Source organism: Dissoconium aciculare (genome assembly GCF_010015565.1).
Source record: "Dissoconium aciculare CBS 342.82 unplaced genomic scaffold K489scaffold_3, whole genome shotgun sequence".
Lineage (NCBI taxonomy): Eukaryota > Fungi > Ascomycota > Dothideomycetes > Mycosphaerellales > Dissoconiaceae > Dissoconium > Dissoconium aciculare.
In genome coordinates, this window is record NW_022984953.1 from 1,286,998 (window position 1) to 1,308,246 (window position 21,249).

Genomic DNA, 21,249 nt, shown 5'->3' on the forward strand with positions numbered 1-21,249 from the left:
GTGGCAGTTCTGGTGATCGGGATGCGACGAATACGTCCGCATGCATCGTATAGTTTCGGAACACAAAGGCTACCAACAGAAAGATCACGTCCTCGACATCGGCCTGTTCATCAAGTGATGAGTTTCTCGATTATTCGGGTGTGCTTTTGAGTGAAAGTAGAACCTGTCCGATTGGGCGGAAAGCTAGGCAAAGTCAGTTTGAATCCGCGATATTTGTAGCACTGATTGCGACACTGGCAGTGCTTCACTCATGCTAAGTCCATGAGTAAATTCATGGCGCAGCGTGCAGGCAACGATGGTGGAGCTTACCGTTCTTCAGCGACAGAGCATCAGACTTTCCAGCCCTGCTCTTTGGCGAACTGTTCGCAGGCCTGAAATTTGTCAGTTCACAATTACTGGCTTCACTCTGAGAAGGGGCATCTGCCGCAGCCGAGCGTAGAGATGATGCAGACGGTCGTGCATACCTTGGCTGGCTTTCCGACCTTCTGTCCGATGACCTTCCATTTGTTGGTCTCGTACTCCTTAATTGCTTGCAGTAGTGCGGTGCTCTGTCAACCTAATCAGTACAACTAGTCTCCTGCAAAGGGCCCGCGGTGAGGCGAACGAAACTGCTGACCTCGTCGGCTCCGAAGTCCGCGTAGTGCATGTCCTGGGATGATCGGTTAGCTTTTTGTCACCCAACCCGCGTGGAAAATCTAGCAACTGCTTCGAGAGGGTAGGAAAAGCTATATGCTTTATCAAAGCCTGAACAAGAAGGATCGTATGAAGATAAGAGCGAGCTACGTGCCTTGTACCAGTGCTTCTTCACACTTCCTTCAGTTCGATTTGGGAAATTCTTCGCGATTTCACTCCAACTGCTGCCCTGGTCTCGCAGTTGCTTCAATCGGTGCTCCTCGCCTGGCGTCCAGGGCGTGTTGGTTCGACCTTTCTTAACGACAGGGCTTGGCATCTGATTATTTTGTGGTTGCTGCTGCTGCTGCTGTTGTTGCGGTGCTTGCACCTGAATGTGTTGGTGCTGATGCTGCTGTTGTTGCTGCTGTTGGGGCTGTTGCTGTTGCTGGTTGCCGGTGTGCACATTGGGGTCCATGTCGCTCGGCGGACCCATCAGACCAGTCTGGTTCGAGTAGCCACCCAGATTGTTGCCTGGAGGCCCTTGCAGCATCGAATCGCCGCTAAGCTCTGAAGCGCGACGCTTCCGCGAATTGGTAGGAGACGGCAACTGCTGTTGGGGTGTCATATGAGGCGGCGGCGGCGCAACTTGAGGATGTCTCGTCTGGAGTTGAGGCTGCGGTCGATATGACGGCTGGCTAAACTGGAATGTGCTGGGGTCGTGCTGTTGCTGTACGTATTGATAGGGATGATAAGTCTGAGGCATTGGTCCAGGAGGCATATCCGACTGCAAGGTCAATTGCGACGGTGACGCGGAGTATGCGTTGTGCGTCGGGTGTCCTGGAAGTGTTGGCTTCAAGTTTCGACTCTGGTCGGGTGACGCGTTCCTGAATAGGTCATCGTGAGCATTCATCATCACCGAGGTCGCGACGATTGACGATGTTGCGTCGACGAGAGAAGATCAGTGCGATTGAGGTGCACGACAGGTGATGTGATGCTGCAGTGTTGGGAAGTGGCAAACCGAGCATGCAAAGGTTAAAACGAAAACGGAAGGGCAAGCCCGATGGCATGGGTCTGGGGAAAGACTTACGACATGGTCGCGGTGTTCATGAGACGGGAGACGGGTCAGTGCGACGACAGGATAGGAAGTCGCTGTGGTCAATCTGACAATGTATTGCGATGCGAGAGGCGAGTGGATGCAGGAGATCAAATCACATGCATAACCGGCCCTCCCCGAATCACAGTGTATTGATTTTCAGAAGAGAATGCGACTACACTCCCACACAAGGGTCTCGAGGCAAATATTCGAGCGTGGATTTGCGTGGGTGGATGTGGGTGTGGACGAGACCAAGCCGCCCTGCGAGTGTGGCTAGGATGATGATTGTTGCGCGCGGTCGGCCGATCGTTCGGTTGAAAGCTCGTGTGATGATGTCGTGGGAATGCAGATCCAGAACGATGCGATCCGATGCGGGAACAATCTGTCGTCCAGGTAGACGAGAGTGTCGCAATCCTTTACCGATTCAGACTGGCAAGCAGGCTTGTTCAAAAAGCAAGAAATGATCGAACGGACGAAAGGGAGTGAGCGAGTAGTGTTAACAGTGGGAGAAAGTCTCGGCGAGATCAGTGAGGGTTGCGCGATCAATGATGTAGTAGTAGGAACAGCAAGCGGCCAGGTGCGAGTCAGCGGCAACACACGGTGATAGGCGCTGGCGGCAGTGATTCGGCGTGAATAGATAGCTTGGGCAAAATTCGGTAGTTTTCGAAGCCGGAGTGGGCTTGGGGGGAGAGGGTTCAGGAAATAAGAATCGACCGTGGAGGATCGGACCGGGATAAAGATCGTTTGATCGCAGGCGAGCTAGATGCGTCGGAATCACACCACACACCTGCTTCTCGCCTTTGCTTATTAGGAACGGGACAGGAGAATGCTGCAGCAGACATGCGCCCGGAAGTGGTGTTTAGTGGTGATGGCAATCAATTAATTTAGAAGAACAAGAGGAAGAAGAGGGAGGGAGGGGCCTTTGGGTGGGTGTGTCCCTGTGCGAGAGAGTGGGAGGGGGGGCAGACGAGTGATGAGTGTGGACGCACGCGGTCGAGGAGCAAGGAAGACGGCCTTGTCTCGTCTACATTCAATCCCTTTCGCTCGTCGCTTTGTCGCTCTTTTTCGCACGGAATCAATCCGGCTCCAGTCGGGTCCAGCAAAGTATGGAGAACTCGGCCGCAATTTTGATCCTCTGTGATGACGATCGTGGTTGAGGAGTGGTTCACTCAGCGATCCTGTTGCAGGGAAAAGGGTCAAATCCAAAGTTACCACGCGACGTCACTGAATATGCGCAGATTCGATGGTCGCTGTTCATACTACGGAGAATGGTAGCGAAACTGATGGGCAACTCGGACAAGTGACAACACAGAATGAGATGGGAGCAGGGATGTCCGATCGACAGGCGCAGACACAGGCTGGCAACCAGGCCGGAGGTGCAGTATGATGGTGGTGTATTACCGTGGTTGTAGTGGTGGTGCTGGAGGTGGTGGTGGTGGTGGCAGCGGATTGAATTTTGCTATTGTCGGAGACGGGAAATGTTATTATCATGCAAAGCAGAGTCCTGTCTGCCTGTATATTCAGATGATGGCATCCATGCGTCCCCCCAAGAGCTAAAATGCTTGAGAAGGGCCGGCGGCGGGCTTGGCCGACCTGACCTAGACAAATGTCGTCTGGCACTAGAGAGGAAGAGGACGAACGTCGCTGACCATGCGCCCTGTCTGCCCTCCCACCATCGGATCACGGCCTGCTCATTTGATGATGATCGCACAGATACTACGTGCTAGCGAGGGGTGCGACCGGCCTGCGCAAGCACGACTTCTACAAGGCTCCGATCGGTGTGTGTTGTTTGAAGCGACAGACACCCGGCTTTGATTTCTCCGCCCCATGCTATCGGCGCGAGCATGCATCTGATGAGCGGGTGGGGATGGCCGTTCGGCGACACTGTGGAGATGCAGCCAGGACGAGCGGGCATGAGATCTATTCCAAGCATGAGACCTCAAGCGCACCGCTGGAGCATAACTTACGCGCTATGGTCATCGTGACAAACGGGGGGCGCGCATCAAAGTAGGCGAAGGATGGAGATGAATGAGGAGCAGGTGGGAAAATAGGGCGGAGGAGAAGAGAATAGCGCTGCACAGACCCGCAGAGGATGCGAGCCGGAGCCTGGGGAACAGCTGGCCAGCGAGCGAGCGACGAACGGGCAGGGGTGCCACGGTCCACCGCCACCACCATCTCATCCTCTTCGTGGCAGGAATAAAGTACAGTGTATAGCTGGGGTGCAGAGCGGGCCACATGAGAAAGACACACGAACATCGACCAGTGGGTGCATCGTAAGGGCTCATTACCATCGCCGCCACCATCACCAACACCACCACCACCATCATCATCAACATCACCATCATCACCATCGAACGTGACTTAGGGCAGGAAGAGAGATGATGGGGTAAATTGTGTATGTGCGCAAACGTTCAAGGCATCTCGGAATCGTTCTAGCCTACCTAGGTATGTTAGGCGTCACTGCGCGACACATGCTTTGTTTGTGTGGAGCGGAGAACAATAACGGGTGTGCTCCACGAGAAACCTTATTGCCTCGATGCTGTGAAGGAGGGAAATTAAACCGCCTCGCCTGTCGCGACCGCCACGCGTCGCGCTGCCTCTACTTGCTCTATTTCAGTCTTGTTCCGCACAACACTGAGGTCGTTGCTCGCGACTGTTATCCGACTTCTTATTACATTCTGCGATTCTTCAAAAGAGCGTGCACCATTCTGGATGCCGGAACCATACATTGGCGAGCGGACGAGTGCCGGCGCAAGAGTGGTGTGTAAATGGACCGAAAGATTTTCCGGACACCACGATGCCTACCGGTCTGTCCGATAAACCTCAGCCGAGTCGAATGTCTTCGCAGGAGATGATGATGGTCACACTGGTTACTCGGGGTGTGAATAACACAAGTGCATGCTGTACAACTCGACGTGTCCTGCATGCTCACGCGCCGCAGCACGAAATGTGGCATTGTACCTACGATGCTGTTTTCGGGTTGATGGAACATGGCACATGAGTGTGTGCACCCACACCAAACACGTGCAAAGACCCATCTGTGTCAACGAGTAAACAGGACACCCGTGCATGTCACATATGCTACAATGGACATTTTGCTCCCCCTGGGGACCGGCAACCAGCAGCGGCGACATCATCACCATCGTCATCAGGGGCATGGAACGCTTTGTACAACGTCAACATGCTTGCTGGCTTTGATCATGCGGTGTTTTCGACCCACACTCCTTCTTCCGGATGTGGTAGCTATGCGCCAGCGCCTCTCCTCGTCGAAGCCGAAGCGATCACATCATGATCGACAGAAGGCTCGTTGGTCGCGTGCAAAGACCAAGTTTGGACGACTGTGAAGGCTCGATTAGCAACATGAACAAAACCGTTCGTATCTGACATGGATGTCACTGAGTTCGGGCGATCCTACTCGAAACCGATTGTGCAGAAGCGAGAGGGAGCGGGCAGTATAATATGCGTATGTGGACGTGATAAGGCTACCTTGGTAGCCGGCGTAAAGTTTCTCGTACCGCCGTATCGCGCCGGACCGCGCTCAGTGAAAAGCACGAGGCGATGCACCGTTCCAAGGAAGCGGAGTGCGGGGTTTTGGTAGTCAACTGGCGTGGGCCCGTCCACTGGCGTCCTCGTCAGTCTCCCGCATTTTCATGGAGGCTAAACAGATTGGAGGTACTGTCTTACGACCTGGACATAGGTTACATGCATGTACAGCGCGGTGACTGTTCGTCAGGCCTGTGGCGCCTCTTCCTCCGGCGGGTTCCATGATAGGTGATACCAAACCTGGTACCATGGCGGATGGCGGTGGCATTTCCCTAAGTTTCAGGAACAGCACGCTTGTAAAAGCATCGATTGAGAACAAACAGTACGGTACAAATCGATAGATACAGCATCATGCTCAACGATGCCGGCACTTTGACAACCAAGCTAATCATGCCTGGAGATTGTGAAGTACAGCACAGTGCAATACGGGACATACTCTTTTGATAAGCGTAAGTATATCGCGCTGTGTAGTGCGTTCCGTTTCAATCGGAGCACACCGGCACTACATGATTGACTCGAGTCTTGGCGGCTTCCAGCAGTAATAACAATCAATCAAGCATGCACGAGCTACTGTAGTCTCACTTTTCCGTCCACACGTGATGCGTAAATATTACTGATGGCCATGCCTCCGTTCCAACACACACCTGGGCACTGGTCCTCATCTCACGTCGATGTGCCTCAAACGCGGGCAACTGCCCAAGCTTTGACTTCCGCCCTTAGCGGGCGCGACACAAGCCAGATTGAGTTGCAAGGGTATCAAGCTGCGGTACGATGCTCGTTTCTGATGACGGGTTCCAAGTTTGGGAACGCTGTGCAATCGACGGGTGTTGTAACATGTGTTGTACTCTACATCATCTACATCCAGTACACCACATCGGCTGCCATGTGCTGTGGTGATCATTTGTCCGTTCGGGCTTGGGACCTCGATGAATGTAAGCTTGTGCGTACTGCATGAACCGTGTAAAGATCAGCCGTGTCAGGATCTGGTTCCGTCCGCGTGTCTCGTGGCGGACGTCATTCGAAGACGACTGTCCTTGCGATATCAAAATCGGGCTTCAAACCTGTTCTATGGCTCATCCTGATGACAAACAGCAGTGGGCGGACACCCATGTTTGGTCGCACTGATTGTGGCCTTCTTCGCATGCTCTCCGCTTTCCGGTAAGCGGGGATGCCGTTGGTGATGACCGTTCGAGGTCGAGGTTTCCCAAGCTCGGACATCACATTCTCGACAACGTGCATGCTCTCCAAGGCTTCCAAGGTTGTACTGTGAGATTTGTAGTCGGATGCAGTGCCACGACAGACCGTCTTTCTTTCATGCTGCGATTGTGCACGAGCAAACACTGGTATCAATATGTGGACATGTCACCATCACTAAACAGGCAAGGTCGATGACAGATCAGCCTTACGCCGACCTCTGGTGCTTGCCTCGTCTATCGTTTGTGTCTGTGGGCAAGCTAGATTGGTGCAGATCTCGACCAAACAAACCCTTCCTAGACCCTCGGGGCTTCCCAGGTGCAGTACGCTCCGAATTCATCGCCTATGCAGCCTCTGTAGCCGTGCTGCGCGACGAAGTATGAGCGGGTGTTCCATCGTAACAGAGAAAGGTCGTCGGCATTGCTCCATGATCTCTCAGAACAGATGTACAGTACAAGCAATGCCTGACGGCGGTAATTCTTCGAGGAGCTTTCATTGTTGCAAGTGACATTACATCCATGCGGACAGGGAGCCACATCGTGTGCGACCCTTGCACGCCCTCCTGTCATCACACCCACCTCGTTTCGTACAACATTCCGTCTAATGCGCATCGATGCTGGCGACAGATGACGATATCATTGGATTGCGACTGATGGCAGGCATGCATCCTTGCGCTGAGCCAGCTTGTTGTTCGTTCGCTGGAATGCGACCCACGCGCGTGACCGGTGTGATCGATTGTGGTGTGTTTTTCCCTGTGGGCATGTGTGGTCCGAGTCGCATGCGTGGAGTGAGCTGGAAGGCACGCGCCCCTCACGAATCCATTGCTGGCCACTGCTGCCCTCCTCCACCACTTCCGTCATCATCATAGAGTCATCATCATTCTATGCCGCCGCGTTGGCGCCGACCGAACTGACTCCTCGCACGGCCTGTCTGCTGTAGGCATCCCCGGCCGTGCCTTTAGCTGCAGTAGCCCTTGAGAGCACAGGAGGGAAAAGCCACCCGGACAAGATTTAAGATTTGTCCGTGGCTGGTTCGCACAGGCCACTGCATGCTCGCTTGACTATACGCCTCAATGACAACAAAGGTTTCGCCGTCCATCGGAATTCGGCATGCCTACTCGAAAGAGGTTGCGATCGACCGCAATGATGATCAGCGGTTGACGTTCGGCTGAGACCAGAAATGTTCCAGGAAGGGTGCTGTCGGCGAAGGGCTCAACTCAACAAACTGCAAGAAAACGTATGTGCGTGCAAGTTTTGCTGGTCCGGCGTCTATCTTCGGTACCAATCCTTGGATCAAAGAGTGTATGACTTAAGGCGGGCGCTGCATCGGCAAGTCGGACCTTGCTCATGGCTGCCCGCTATTCCTAATATCCTCTACGACGAGCCTAGGTGCTCTGCGGTCAGCATATCCGAATGATCTAGTTGTGGCTCTGGATCGACCGACTTTCAGCCGCACATAATGGAGACTGGTGTAGGTTTGCGCAAGTACATTGGCGTCAGTCCAGGACTTCCTGCAACAGGCTTCGGAACTGTCGTTCCGTCAATGCCAGCCTCAAGCCGATGTCGTGGTCCACGATCAAGTTGGCGAACGATTGGGAAGAAGACAGACTAGGCTAGGGGCTTTAGCCACTACTCGCTGTCCTGGCAGGATCAAACGAGGCTCCAGTAATGCCTCCTGCGAGAGAAAGTCTGGACCCGCTCACCAGTTTGACATTGTATTTGTCAAAGCGATCACGGCACAACCCTCGTACTCCCATGACATTGAACCCTAAGGCTTCCATTTGTCAGATCTTAGACGCGTTGGTCATTGGCGCACTCAACAATGTTGTTCGGATTGACCGATAGAAGATCTAGATGCGTGAAGTGACCAAATCTAACGGATGTCTTGCAAGTCTCAGGAACTTTTGTCGAGTGGGGCATGGGCATGAGCTATTTTGGCATGAGGAGATCAAGTGGGCATTTGATTAATTGGCTGTATGGTAGACAACAGAAAAATGGTTATTCTGCCAACCGGCAGTAGCTACTTTTCACAGGCTATGGAGCGACAATCATTCAGATCCGCGATCAATAAGACGGATCGGGCAGGTCTCCAGTGTCAAGTCTCTTGTTACTTTGCACAGCTCAATGAGTCAATCGACCGCTCATAATTGACTCTAAGCGACGTGGAGTGCGTCTTAAATGCTCTCTCGGCTTTCCTACGGCGGAGATCGGACAGGTTGACAGAATGCCACACCAGCGAATGCATCTGAACAGACGAAGTTTCAAGTGCACTGTCTGCTGCAAGTCATGCGTCCACTCGTTCGATTTAGGACTGTCTCCCTTTCGCGGAGGATAGTGGGCGGGGCGCTTTTGTGGATTCTCCTATGATGGCGACTGAACATAATGTTCACTCTACACCTTCATGGTTTACGGCAGATGTCATTTGATTGCTGCCGATACAAAACCTCTCAGCGGTCTTCTCGCCACCCAATGGGTACCAGTGCTCCCGCTACTTGGTGTACTCCTCGTTCTGTCGCGAGTAAGTTGAACTGTGCAGCCGCATTCCGCGTGTCCTGTACCTCAACTCTGATGCCGAGCTCGTTGATATGTCTCCTCGTCTCCGGGCTCAAAGGTAGGATATGACGGCCAGTACCCAGGACAAGCAGGTCCGGTTTTGGCCAAGCTAAATCTAGGATACCCCAGACGTGCTTGTCCACATGAAATTGACCCTTGGTGTTTTGCAATTTTCCTTTCATTCCTTTACTGGTGGCAGCATTGTCCTGCGCTGTATCTGGCGCAGCACTTTCTCGTATCCACGGTCGCCATTTGAATGCCTCTCCACCAAGCAACATGACCCCAGCACCAGTAATCTTCAATCCACTGTCCAGCGCAAAGCCATCGTCCATACAAGCATCAATCGCCGTCGTAGGTTGCTGGGTATTGGAGAAGATGTCCATTGCCTTAAAGTCTGTTTGTGTGTCTTCTTGGCTCGCCGGTCCGCGATCCCTCGATTTCGGAGCTGCAGGAGGCATCCTCTGCGGAGAGCTCATGTAGAATTGGCGGACCTGTGTCTTTCTGCAGCTTCTCGGTTTAAGCTGCCGAAGGCATGAGTACATTCGTGAGCCCTGTTGTACACTTCGTGACATGTCGATAGTCGATCGCGAGAGACCACGATGTAATTGTGCAGAGAGGCGTCCAAACTCCATCGTGACAGCTTTTAATATCGATGACGATGTTCAGGCAGATTCTGAGGGCAACTGCATTGCGGCGATGTCCAATGGGTAGTGTGAAGCTTCAATTGATGTACGAAAGCTGCCGTTGCGGGCAAATCCCATTAGGGATGCTAGACGGAAGATGACGTACACATTTGGTGTTGACGGGGTTTATGCACGGCAAACTGTCGAGGCAATATTTATCACCGCGCCATTACTAACATGCCAGACCAAGTGACTCGAAACGCGAAACGATCGATACGGAATGAACAAATTCCTAGCAGCTATGGCAAGCGCTCAAAGTTTGTCGGCCAACGCGACGCCAGTGAGATGTCATTCGTGATGCCTGCTAGCAGAAAACAGAGGGCCAAAACAATGCCATCAAAGTGCAAGACTTTCGACTCGTCACGCATCTTGTCCCCTCTTCTGGATCCGAAGTTGCTTGAATCCAGGACGCAGAGTCGATGATTTCAGCATCACTTACGAGTCATCATGAGGCAACCGGTCGGCAATCTTGGACGGGCCTTACTTGCAGAGACCTGTCACGATGCTTTCGTCCCGGGATTGTTACAGAAAACCTGGCGGCAGAGCTCATTCTATAACCAAGCAGAGCACGCAACGAATTTGGGGATTACGATGAACTTGAAGCTGGCTCATGGCTGAGAAACCATCAAGCCCGGGCAGTCTCGAAATCATTGAACAAGCATCGGCATGTTTCCATGGTCTGACGCCAAAGTTGCGCCCGGACGCATCGGTACGCGTCCGTGGTTGCACAATAACATCTGGCACAATAACATCTGACAGCAGGGAGATTGTAGCAAGGGTGTATCGATACAATGCGGGAAGAGCGACGTGGTGATCAGGTTTTGCGATTTTTGTCGTATTGCCATTTCTGCAACACTTCCCAGGATGTGCGGACTTCTCCACCAGACGAGATGCCTCTGTAGTTAATTCATTTTCATTCACGAGTGCAATGCCATGCCCGTCTCGCTCATCGGAGGGGCTGCTGCTAAACAGATTGAAACAATGATATGCCATCCCGTGCCATTTGCGCCTGAAGCCGTCCATTCGAAAATCCACAACAGCCGACCATTCACCGCTTGCTCTTCTTCTCGGCCTCCTTCATGACCTTCTTGACAATCTTCTGCTCCTCAATCAGGAAAGCGCGAACGACACGGTCCTTGACACAGTTGGCGCATCGGGATCCACCGTAGGCACGCTGGACGGTCTTCTTTGGTCGTGAGACGCCAGCATATTCGCGAGGACGGAGAGCAGGAATCTACCAATGGTGTGTTAATATGTGTGATGACTGTGGAAAGACCGATATGCGAAGTTGTTTGAGCCGATATTCGCATCCATTCGGACAGACTCACGCCAGGGAGTTTGGTGCCGCAGTCACCACATTTTGGAGCAGTGCCCTTCTTCTTCAGGTGCAAGTATCTGAGCTCGCCTCCAGGAGTCTTAACAACGCGGACCTTGTTAGACTTGGTGTTGTACGGTTGTCGCCGACGCTGTGAAAATTGATCAGTATAGATCTCGAATGAATATCGTTATTCGAATGCGCATACGTAAGTGAGTCTGTGTGAGGCCATTTTGACGGTATGTGGTGTGCCTTCAAAGTGTGTGCGAAAGCTCGTCGTCGGTAGATCTGGATGTGTGTGTCCTGAAATTTGCTGGCGTTGGAGTGCGTCTTGGCGCGATGGTGCGGGATCGGCCGCACACGCCCTCATGGATTTCCCCGACAATTAGCCGTCCGAGTCACGAGAGAACGCGCCACTGTCGGATCGGGACTTTAATGAGTTGCATCAAAAGTTTTGAACGTCACTACTTGGGATCAGCCTGCATCTCGCAGAGCACGACCAGGCGAACCGCTTGCCATCGCCACTCCACTCTTCTGTGTCCGGAACGAGTCGCGTCGCTTTTGGCTGGAATTACTGATACCCACAATCCCTTAATTGGCAAGATAGGGAATATCCTGCAATCAGAAAGGCGTACAACTGGATTCGCTGTCCACCAGGACAACATTGCGCGGATGTGAAGCGTCGGGCATTTGCCATCATGTCTTTTCCACCACCACCGGGCTGGTCGGTGCCGCCGCCTCCAGGTGCACCACCCGGCCTTACAGCAGCATCGCTTGCGCCGCCACCTCCAGGTTATGTACCTCAGCCAGATCCGCAACTGGCGAAACTCCAGGAGAAGAAGCAGAAATGGATCAGACAGCAAAGACAGAGATTCGCAGAGAAGAGACGGGGCGGATTTGTGGAGACGCAAAAGGCAGACATGCCACCCGAGCATTTGCGCAAGATCGTGAGGGACATTGGAGATGTCTCACACAAGAAGTTCACGAGTGACAAGAGGAGTTATCTTGGCGCACTGAAATTCATGCCGCATGCGGTTCTAAAATTACTGGAAAACATGCCGATGCCGTGGGAGAGTGCACGCGAAGTCAAGGTGCTGTACCACGTCAACGGATGTCTGACCTTGGTCAACGAGATTCCGCGCGTCATCGAGCCCGTCTTTCACGCACAATGGGCCACGATGTGGGTCGTGATGAGAAGGGAGAAAAGCGATCGAAGACATTTCAAACGCATGCGCTTCCCGCCTTTCGATGATGAAGAACCACCGCTTTCATGGAGTGAAAATATCGAGGATGTTGAGCCACTGGAACCAATACAGATGGAACTGGACCCAGACGAAGACGGACCAGTGTATGAGTGGCTCTACGAACACCGGCCTTTGTCAGACACAGGTCACGTCAGTGGGCCGGGTTACAAGGAATGGAACATGACGCTTCCGCAGATGGCGACCTTGCACCGACTAAGCAATCCATTGCTCTCAGATATCACGGATCGGAATTACTTTCACCTGTTCGAAATGCCGGCATTCGCTACTGCGAAAGCATTGAACGTCGCGATCCCGGGAGGCCCTCGGTTTGAACCTCTATACAAGGACATTGATCCGAACGATGAAGATTTTGGAGAATTCAACGCCATTGATCGAATTATTTTCAGATCTCCAATTCGTACCGAATATCGTGTCGCGTTCCCATACTTGTACAATTCTCTGCCGCGAAGTGTCCAGCTCGGTGTTTACAGCTCTCCGCAGACAGTGTATGAGAAGACTGACGACCCAAACCTTCCACCGTTCTACTTCGACCCAGTCATTAACCCAATATCCTCCCGTTCAGTCATGCCGAGAAATCTCAGCATTAGCCACGAAGACGAGATCTTTGGTGCTGGTAGCAATGAAGAGCCCGATGAGGATGAGGGTGGTTTCGGCCTGCCGGAAGGCCTCGAGGCTTTCATGGAGAATGAGCCGCTCTACAACGAGGAGACAGCCTCTGCGATTGCACTATGGTGGGCTCCATTCCCCTTCGATCGACGGTCAGGCAAGATGGTTCGTGCCCAGGACGTGCCTCTCGTAAAGCAATGGTACCTTGAGCATGTGCCTGCTGGCCAGCCTGTCAAGGTCAGGGTGTCGTATCAAAAGCTCCTCAAAACCTACGTGCTGAATGAGCTGCATAAAAATCCTCCAAAAGCCCAAAGCAGACAGGATCTATGTCGCAGTCTCAAGTCGACGAAGTTCTTCCAGCAAACAAGAATCGACTGGGTTGAGGCCGGTCTACAAGTATGTCGACAAGGTTTCAACATGCTGAATCTTCTCATTCATCGCAAGAACTTGACCTATCTTCATCTTGATTACAATTTCAACCTTAAGCCAATCAAAACTTTGACAACAAAGGAACGCAAAAAGTCGCGTTTTGGCAACGCTTTCCATTTGATGCGTGAGATCTTACGCCTCACCAAGCTCATCGTTGATGCGCAAGCGCAATACCGCCTAGGAAACATCGACGCTTTTCAACTCGCTGATGGTATCCTGTATGCTTTCAACCATGTCGGTCAGCTGACTGGAATGTACCGCTACAAGTACAAGTTGATGCATCAAATTCGTTCATGCAAAGATCTCAAGCACCTGATCTACTACCGATTTAATTCTGGTCCCGTTGGAAAGGGTCCCGGCTGCGGTTTCTGGGCGCCCGCGTGGAGAGTATGGCTATTCTTCTTGCGAGGTATCATTCCACTGCTGGAGCGATGGCTCGGAAATTTGCTCAGCCGACAATTTGAGGGCCGTCACTCCAAGGGTGTTGCCAAGACAGTCACCAAACAGCGGGTGGAGTCTCACTTCGATCTCGAGCTGCGCGCATCCGTCATGTCAGATCTTCTAGACATGATGCCAGAAGGAATCAAGCAGCGCAAAATTAACACTGTGCTGCAGCATCTCTCTGAAGCTTGGCGCTGTTGGAAGTCCAACATCCCATGGAAAGTTCCCGGTTTGCCAAAACCAATCGAGGACGTCATCCTGCGATATGTTAAATCCAAGGCGGACTGGTGGGTGTCGGTAGCACACTATAATCGAGAGCGAATTCGGCGCGGCGCAACCGTAGACAAAACTGTGGCTAAGAAGAACCTTGGTCGCCTGACCCGACTGTGGCTCAAAGCTGAGCAGGAGCGCCAACACAACTATCTCAAAGACGGCCCATATGTTAGCACCGAGGAGGGAGTCGCCATCTTCACCACTGCTGTCCATTGGCTGGAGAGTCGCAAATTCCAGCCTATACCGTTCCCTTCAGTGAGTTACAAACACGATACCAAGATTCTGATCCTCGCACTTGAGCGGTTGAAAGAAGCCTACTCCGTCAAGGGCCGTTTGAACCAAAGCCAGCGAGAGGAACTGGCACTCATTGAGCAAGCATATGACAGTCCTGGAACCACGTTAGCGCGTATCAAGCGATTCCTGCTCACGCAGCGATCATTCAAGGAAGTCGGCATTGATATGAACGACAATTACAGCTCGATCAATCCCGTCTACGATATCGAGCCCATTGAAAAGATCACCGATGCGTATCTTGATCAATATTTGTATTATCAGGCAGATCAGCGACGCCTATTCCCCCCATGGATCAAACCTTCGGACTCTGAAGTCCCTCCTCTTTTGACGTACAAATGGGCTCAGGGCATCAACAATTTGTCGAATGTGTGGAGCGTTGACGAGGGCGAATGTAACGTCATGCTCGAAACCAAGCTGGACAAGGTCTATGAAAAGATCGACATCACATTGTTGAATCGACTGCTGCGACTGATCATGGATCACAACTTGGCAGACTATATCTCCAGTAAGAACAACGTGCAGCTGAACTACAAAGACATGAACCATACGAATGCCTATGGCATGATTCGAGGTCTTCAGTTCAGTGCATTCGTTTTTCAATACTACGGTTTGATCATCGATCTTCTCTTGCTGGGTCTTCAGCGCGCATCAGAGATGGCCGGGCCGCCGAACGCGCCGAACGACTTCTTGCAGTTTCGGGATAGAGCTGCAGAGACTCGCCACCCAATTCGTTTGTACACCAGATACGTTGACAAGATCTGGGTCTTCTTCCGCTTTACCGCAGAGGAATCTCGTGATCTAATCCAGCGTTTCCTCACTGAGCAACCGGATCCTAACTTCGAAAATGTTGTTGGATACAAGAACAAGAAATGCTGGCCTCGAGATTCTCGCATGCGGCTGATGAGACATGACGTAAATCTTGGTCGCGCTGTATTCTGGGACATGAAGAATCGTCTGCCACGCAGCATCACAACTGTGGAGTGGGACGAGACCTTTGCAAGTGTTTACAGCAGGGACAATCCCAATTTGTTGTTTGCAATGAACGGATTCGAAGTCCGCATTCTTCCCAAATGCCGTAATAAGGCAGAAGAATTTCCTGTCAAGGATTCTGTCTGGGCGCTTGTTGATAATCAAACGAAGGAACGAACTGCCCATGCATTCTTGCAGGTCACAGACGAAGACATCCAGAAGTTCAACAACCGTATTCGGCAAATTCTCATGAGTTCTGGGTCGACGACCTTTACCAAGATTGCCAACAAGTGGAACACCACTCTCATTGCACTTTTCACTTACTATCGTGAAGCTGCTGTCAGCACCACAAACTTGCTCGACACCATCGTGAAGTGTGAGACCAAGATCCAGACCAGAGTCAAAATTGGGCTCAATTCCAAGATGCCTTCTCGTTTCCCGCCAGCAGTCTTCTACACTCCCAAGGAACTCGGAGGTCTCGGTATGATCTCGGGATCTCACATTCTTATCCCGGCATCCGACAAGCGCTGGACTAGCCAGACTGACGCGGGTGTAACGCATTACCGTGCTGGTATGAGCTCAGATCAGGAGACATTGATTCCGAACATTTTCCGCTACATTATCCCTTGGGAATCAGAGTTCATTGATTCCCAGCGTGTATGGACGGAATACTCCCAGAAACGTCTTGAGGCCAATCAACAGAACCGTCGCCTCACCCTCGAAGATCTCGAAGACTCATGGGATCGTGGTCTTCCTCGTATCAACACCTTGTTCCAAAAGGACCGTTCGACACTTTCTTTCGACAAAGGGTTCAGGGCAAGAACCGAGTTCAAGAACTACAGTTTGAGCAAGTCAAATCCATTCTGGTGGACATCGCAGCGACATGACGGCAAGTTGTGGAATCTCAATGCATACCGTACCGACGTGATCCAAGCACTTGGTGGTGTCGAAACCATCCTAGAACACACTCTCTTCAAGGCGACTGCTTTCCCGTCGTGGGAAGGTCTCTTCTGGGAACGTGCTAGTGGTTTCGAGCAGAGCATGAAATTCAAGAAATTGACCAATGCACAGCGAAGCGGTCTCAACCAGATCCCCAACCGACGATTCACACTCTGGTGGAGTCCAACCATCAATCGTGCCAACGTGTACGTCGGTTTCCAAGTCCAACTCGATCTTACCGGCATCTTCTTGCACGGCAAGATTCCCACTCTCAAGATCTCGCTCATTCAGATCTTCCGTGCTCACTTGTGGCAGAAGATCCATGAATCTGTTGTGATGGACCTGTGTCAGGTTTTCGACCAAGAACTTGAGGCTCTCTCGATTGAGACATGTCAGAAGGAAACAATCCATCCCAGAAAGAGTTACAAGATGAATTCCTCATGCGCTGACATCTTGTTGTTCGCCTCGCATAAGTGGAGCGTGAGCACTCCAAGTCTGCTTTATGACACCAAAGACAACATGAGTTCGACCACAACAAACAAGTTCTGGGTGGATGTGCAGCTCAGATATGGCGATTACGATTCGCACGACATTGAACGTTACACTCGTGCCAAGTATCTGGATTACACCTCTGATAGCACTTCGATCTATCCATCTGCGACAGGTCTGATGGTTGGTATTGACCTGGCTTACAATCTGTACTCTGCATTCGGACAATACTTCCCTGGTTTGAAGCAGCTCATACAACAAGCAATGGCCAAGATCATGAAAGCCAACCCTGCGTTGTACGTTTTGCGTGAGCGCATCCGAAAAGGTCTTCAATTATATGCTTCTGAGAGCAATCAGGAGTTCCTCAACTCTCAGAATTACTCGGAATTGTTCAGCAACCAGATTCAACTTTTTATCGACGATACGAACGTGTACCGTGTCACGATTCACAAGACATTTGAGGGCAATTTGACCACAAAGCCAATCAACGGTGCCATCTTTATCTTCAACCCGCGCACAGGTCAATTGTTCCTCAAGATCATTCACACAAGCGTCTGGGCTGGTCAGAAACGTCTCGGACAACTTGCAAAGTGGAAGACTGCTGAAGAAGTTGCGGCGCTGATTCGGTCGCTACCAATTGAAGAACAGCCCAAACAATTGATCGTGACTCGCAAAGGTCTTCTCGACCCGCTCGAGGTCCATCTGCTTGATTTCCCGAACATCAGCATTCGGGCCTCGGAACTGCAGCTACCCTTCCAAGCAGCCATGAAGGTTGAAAAGTTGGGAGACATGATCCTACGCGCTACAGAACCACAGATGGTTTTGTTCAATCTCTACGACGAGTGGCTGAAGAGCATCTCTTCTTACACCGCATTCTCACGTCTCATCTTGATCTTGCGTGCCTTGCACGTCAACCAGGACCGCACGAAACTGATTCTCCGACCTGACAAGAAGGTCATCACCCAGGAGCATCATATCTGGCCATCGCTCTCGGATGAGGAATGGATGAAGATAGAAGTACAACTTCGTGATCTTATTTTGAATGACTACGGCAAGAAGAACAATGTCAATACTACTTCACTGACGAACACCGAAATCCGAGATATCATCCTCGGTATGGAGATCAGTGCACCAAGCATGCAACGGCAGCAAGCGGCAGAGATCGAGAAACAGCAGCAGGACCAGGCCCAAGTCACCGCCGTGACCACAAAATCCACCAACGTGCAGGGCGAAGAGATGATTGTGACAACCACGACAGCGTTTGAAAAGCAGACTTTCGCCTCGAAAACCGAGTGGCGAACCCGTGCGATCGCAACAGGCAACTTGCGCACCAGGGCGAACAACATTTACATTTCATCTGATGACATTCGCGAAGACGAACATCACTACACTTACGTCATGCCGAAAAATATTCTCAAGCGATTTATCGCGATCGCAGATCTCCGTGTACAGGTCGCTGGTTATCTCTACGGATCGAGTCCACCAGACAACAAGCAAGTGAAGGAGATAAAGTGCATTGTCATGATTCCTCAAATCGGCAGCTCGCGTGACATTCAGTTGCCTCGCAATCTCCCCGAAAATGACCTGCTCAAGGGCCTCGAGCCACTCGGTCTTGTTCACACTAGCGCGGGCAACGAGGTCACATACATGACCGCGCAGGATGTGACCCAACACGCGAACTTGATGGCGGCGCACTCCAGCTGGGACAACAAGACGGTCAACATGACCATCAATTTCACCCCAGGATCGGTGTCACTTTCGGCTTGGAGCCTGACGCCGGCCGGATACCAATGGGGCGCGCAGAACCGCGACCACTCGTCCGACCAACCAGCCGGATTCTCTCCTTCGTCCAATTTTGGCGAGAAGTGCCAGCTGCTCCTGTCTGACAAGATCCGTGGTTACTTCCTCGTGCCCGAGGACGAACGCTGGAATTGGAGTTTCCTCGGCTCCGGGTTTGGCGAGCGCGAGAAGGGCAAAATCTACGTCAACGTCGGCGTTCCCAAGCGCTTCTACGATGACGTGCATCGACCTATTCACTTCCAGAGCTTTGCCGAGCTCGAGGACATTTGGGTCGACCAGAGTGACAATTTGGCTTGATCAGGGGATTCAAGCAGGAGAACGAGGGCGAGGGAGTCGGGCGTTAGCGAGCGCAAATTGGGCAGAACTGCACCTTAAATTTTGCACGGGCCGAGATTCGAAAGCAATGTTTTAGCATGGAGTTGTGTGTATGTGTTAATACTTTTGATGTGTAGAGTAAACATTGTATCACTGTCATTGTACTGTAATCTTGAAACTCGTAGGCCAGATGTGTGTGGTCCATTCTTGTCGAGCGGGACAACCGTGTATTGTGACGCAGTTCATCATGGTACTGACACCCAACAATGCCACTCTCGTTAGAATCCACCGCGACCTCATCCTGTCCATTTACCTTTCTCATCTCTCAAGACATCTGTCAAAAGCAGTCAGCCACAACACCCATCACTTGGGCTTCTCCAAGGGTCAGACATGTCCACTGAGGGAGTGCATAACTCACCGTCCTCTACCATCGGCGGTGGAGCATATTGCGGACGAGGTGCCTGTACCGGCGGCAGATCTGATGCAATTGCATCCTCGTAGCTCGGCGGCGCATCGCCATATTCATCCGGGTCGCCGTGGTGATGGGATACCTGCGGCTCCTCGTCGATCGGCACTTGGTTCATTCCGAAGCCTGAGTTGCGCCGTGCTTCCAGTTCGAGTTTGTCCGCGACTGGGTCTGGAGCGGCGGTGGCGGCGCCGGCGCTGCTGGCGGACGGTACTGGAGGCGCAGGGACGGGTTTGCGGTGAGGTCGACGGATGGCCGCTGCCGGTTGTGCTTTCCCGGCTTCGGCGGCGGCCATGCGGGCGAGGACTTCGGCGGGTGGTGCGATGCCCGAGAAGACTTGGACGTCGAGGCGCAGGGGTAGCACGACTAGCTGAGGCTGGTTTGAAAAGGTTCGAATTAGCTTCCCATCAAAATCTCGGATGGCAAAGTTCACGAGGAGGAGAAATTCGACGTGATGTCTTTCCCGTACAATCCTCGATGATCCCTTATGAAGGCGTACCTTGGTGCCGGCGGAGGACGATCCATTTCCTGAATATGTCAAACCGATGCGGACTTCAAGCTCGTATGCGCGGGCGATGTTACATGTGTCGAAGGTAGGCGCAACGATATTCGGCAGCGGTAATCCACGCCAGAGTTTATCGTCGATGACGATCTCCTGATCCTGGGTATCGGAGGCTGAGGCTACGAGGAGCCCCATATTGCTTTTGCTCATGATGACCCAGCTGTTGTTCTCCCGGCGTATGAAGTCGTGCGCACGGATCTTGGTAATGCCGACGAGTGCGACTTGCAGAGATGATAGATACACAAATTCCTGCGAGGCGTTGAGCCTCTGGAGGACGATGCGGAGAGGTATGTCACTGTTGCAAGTTAGAATCGCTGGCTGCGGTAGACGTATGTCTACACTGATGGATGGCGGTTCTCCTGCCGCGCCCAGACCATCGCTTCCTTTTCGACTGAACAGATTTTTGACCTTGGATTTCCCGCTTGGCTCAACTTCGGTGAAAGCTTGAAACTGATGCTTCTGCCGGGCAAACAATTCGGAGCCCGTGGGTTGTGGCCGTGGTGGTTCGATCGGGAAGAAATTAAAAGGTGCATATGCTCGTGGGTTCTCCTTGAAGAACGACTTGCGGTTGACAGTGACTTTGACGAAATAGCGAATCTCGGCCTCGCCAGGGAATCCGCTCAAGGTCGGTGGTAGTGTCTTCTTAACATGGTGGCTAGCAGGTCGAGCGACCTCAAAGCCGATCACGACGGGGATCTGACTCCTGTCTGTTGAGCAAATGTTGTTGAAGGGAAGCTGAAGGCAGTTGAAGTTAGCAGCGGCTATTGTGCAGCTATTTGTCAAGTCGTGTGAAGGGCACCTTGAACGAGAACGTGTATTCGTGATGTCCTGGTGGCAGAGTATAGGCAGCCTTAGCCGCTAGTGACGTGCGGCTCTCGACGACCTCGCTCGGTGGGAAGACTTGTTGGATCTTGTAGAGGAGCTACAATATGAGTTAATTTCAGATGAAATGCCGCAAACGACGAGTTGTTGACAATCAAACCTTGTGATATTCCATTTGCGGTTTTGGTCGTTCGCCATTCGGCCCGGGTGATGACATTAACCTCGTTCGGCTCTCGCCTTCGAGCTTGACGAGGATTGACTCGACATCAGTTGCTCTCGGCGTCCTGATTACGACCCGCCCGCTCACGATATCGAGATTCGTCAGGCTGACATTGGCAGGCTGGTCCAGCACGATCGATGTGTTCATCTTGATGAGCTAATGTGGACACATGCACAGCACTGCAACCAGCGCCTACTATCGCTCGGACGCGAACTTGCGACAGGCTGTTGATTAAATGTAAGATAAGAAGATGTACAGAGGTTTTGAAGGCAGAACGCGTTCTAACATTTGTTAACGCGCAACCTAGTACAGCACTGCCACAACGAAGCCGCGGGCAGGTCAATCTTATTAATTAGCTTGAACACTT

General features: G+C 52.1%; 6 protein-coding genes across 6 annotated transcripts; 2 read left to right on the forward strand and 4 right to left on the reverse strand.

Annotated features, from left to right (window-relative positions):
- Nucleotides 1-329: 329 nt before the first annotated feature.
- Nucleotides 330-949, reverse strand: K489DRAFT_387285 (uncharacterized protein; the record flags this gene model as incomplete). Its single annotated transcript, XM_033606312.1, has 4 exons — nucleotides 330-371; nucleotides 465-548; nucleotides 617-649; nucleotides 788-949. 4 exons carry the CDS (start codon nucleotides 947-949, stop codon nucleotides 330-332), a joined length of 321 nt encoding a protein of 106 aa, XP_033462295.1.
- A 4,915-nt stretch (nucleotides 950-5,864) lies between these two features.
- K489DRAFT_368443 (uncharacterized protein) lies at nucleotides 5,865-6,825 on the forward strand (the record flags this gene model as incomplete). Its single annotated transcript, XM_033602950.1, has 3 exons — nucleotides 5,865-6,180; nucleotides 6,220-6,406; nucleotides 6,528-6,825. The coding sequence occupies 3 exons, from the start codon at nucleotides 5,865-5,867 to the stop codon at nucleotides 6,823-6,825; spliced, it is 801 nt and encodes a 266-aa protein (XP_033462296.1).
- A 2,063-nt stretch (nucleotides 6,826-8,888) lies between these two features.
- On the reverse strand, nucleotides 8,889-9,566 carry K489DRAFT_387281 (uncharacterized protein; the record flags this gene model as incomplete). The annotated part of the gene is made up of 1 exon (XM_033606311.1): nucleotides 8,889-9,566. The coding sequence occupies one exon, from the start codon at nucleotides 9,564-9,566 to the stop codon at nucleotides 8,889-8,891; it is 678 nt and encodes a 225-aa protein (XP_033462297.1).
- Nucleotides 9,567-10,725: 1,159 nt separating this feature from the next.
- On the reverse strand, nucleotides 10,726-11,224 carry K489DRAFT_315404 (60S ribosomal protein L34; the record flags this gene model as incomplete). The annotated part of the gene is made up of 3 exons (XM_033601091.1): nucleotides 10,726-10,911; nucleotides 11,006-11,143; nucleotides 11,201-11,224. 3 exons carry the CDS (start codon nucleotides 11,222-11,224, stop codon nucleotides 10,726-10,728), a joined length of 348 nt encoding a protein of 115 aa, XP_033462298.1.
- Nucleotides 11,225-11,439: 215 nt separating this feature from the next.
- On the forward strand, nucleotides 11,440-19,029 carry K489DRAFT_377815 (pre-mRNA-processing-splicing factor 8). Its single transcript, XM_033604249.1, has one exon. It carries the CDS (start codon nucleotides 11,691-11,693, stop codon nucleotides 18,792-18,794), a length of 7,104 nt encoding a protein of 2,367 aa, XP_033462299.1. The 5' UTR covers nucleotides 11,440-11,690; the 3' UTR covers nucleotides 18,795-19,029.
- Nucleotides 18,830-21,155, reverse strand: K489DRAFT_377816 (uncharacterized protein). The gene is made up of 4 exons (XM_033604250.1): nucleotides 20,823-21,155; nucleotides 20,640-20,762; nucleotides 19,778-20,575; nucleotides 18,830-19,654 (listed from the first exon to the last, which is right to left on the reverse strand). Exons 1-4 carry the CDS (start codon nucleotides 21,027-21,029, stop codon nucleotides 19,160-19,162), a joined length of 1,623 nt encoding a protein of 540 aa, XP_033462300.1. The 5' UTR covers nucleotides 21,030-21,155; the 3' UTR covers nucleotides 18,830-19,159.
- Between the last annotated feature and the right edge of the window lie 94 nt (nucleotides 21,156-21,249).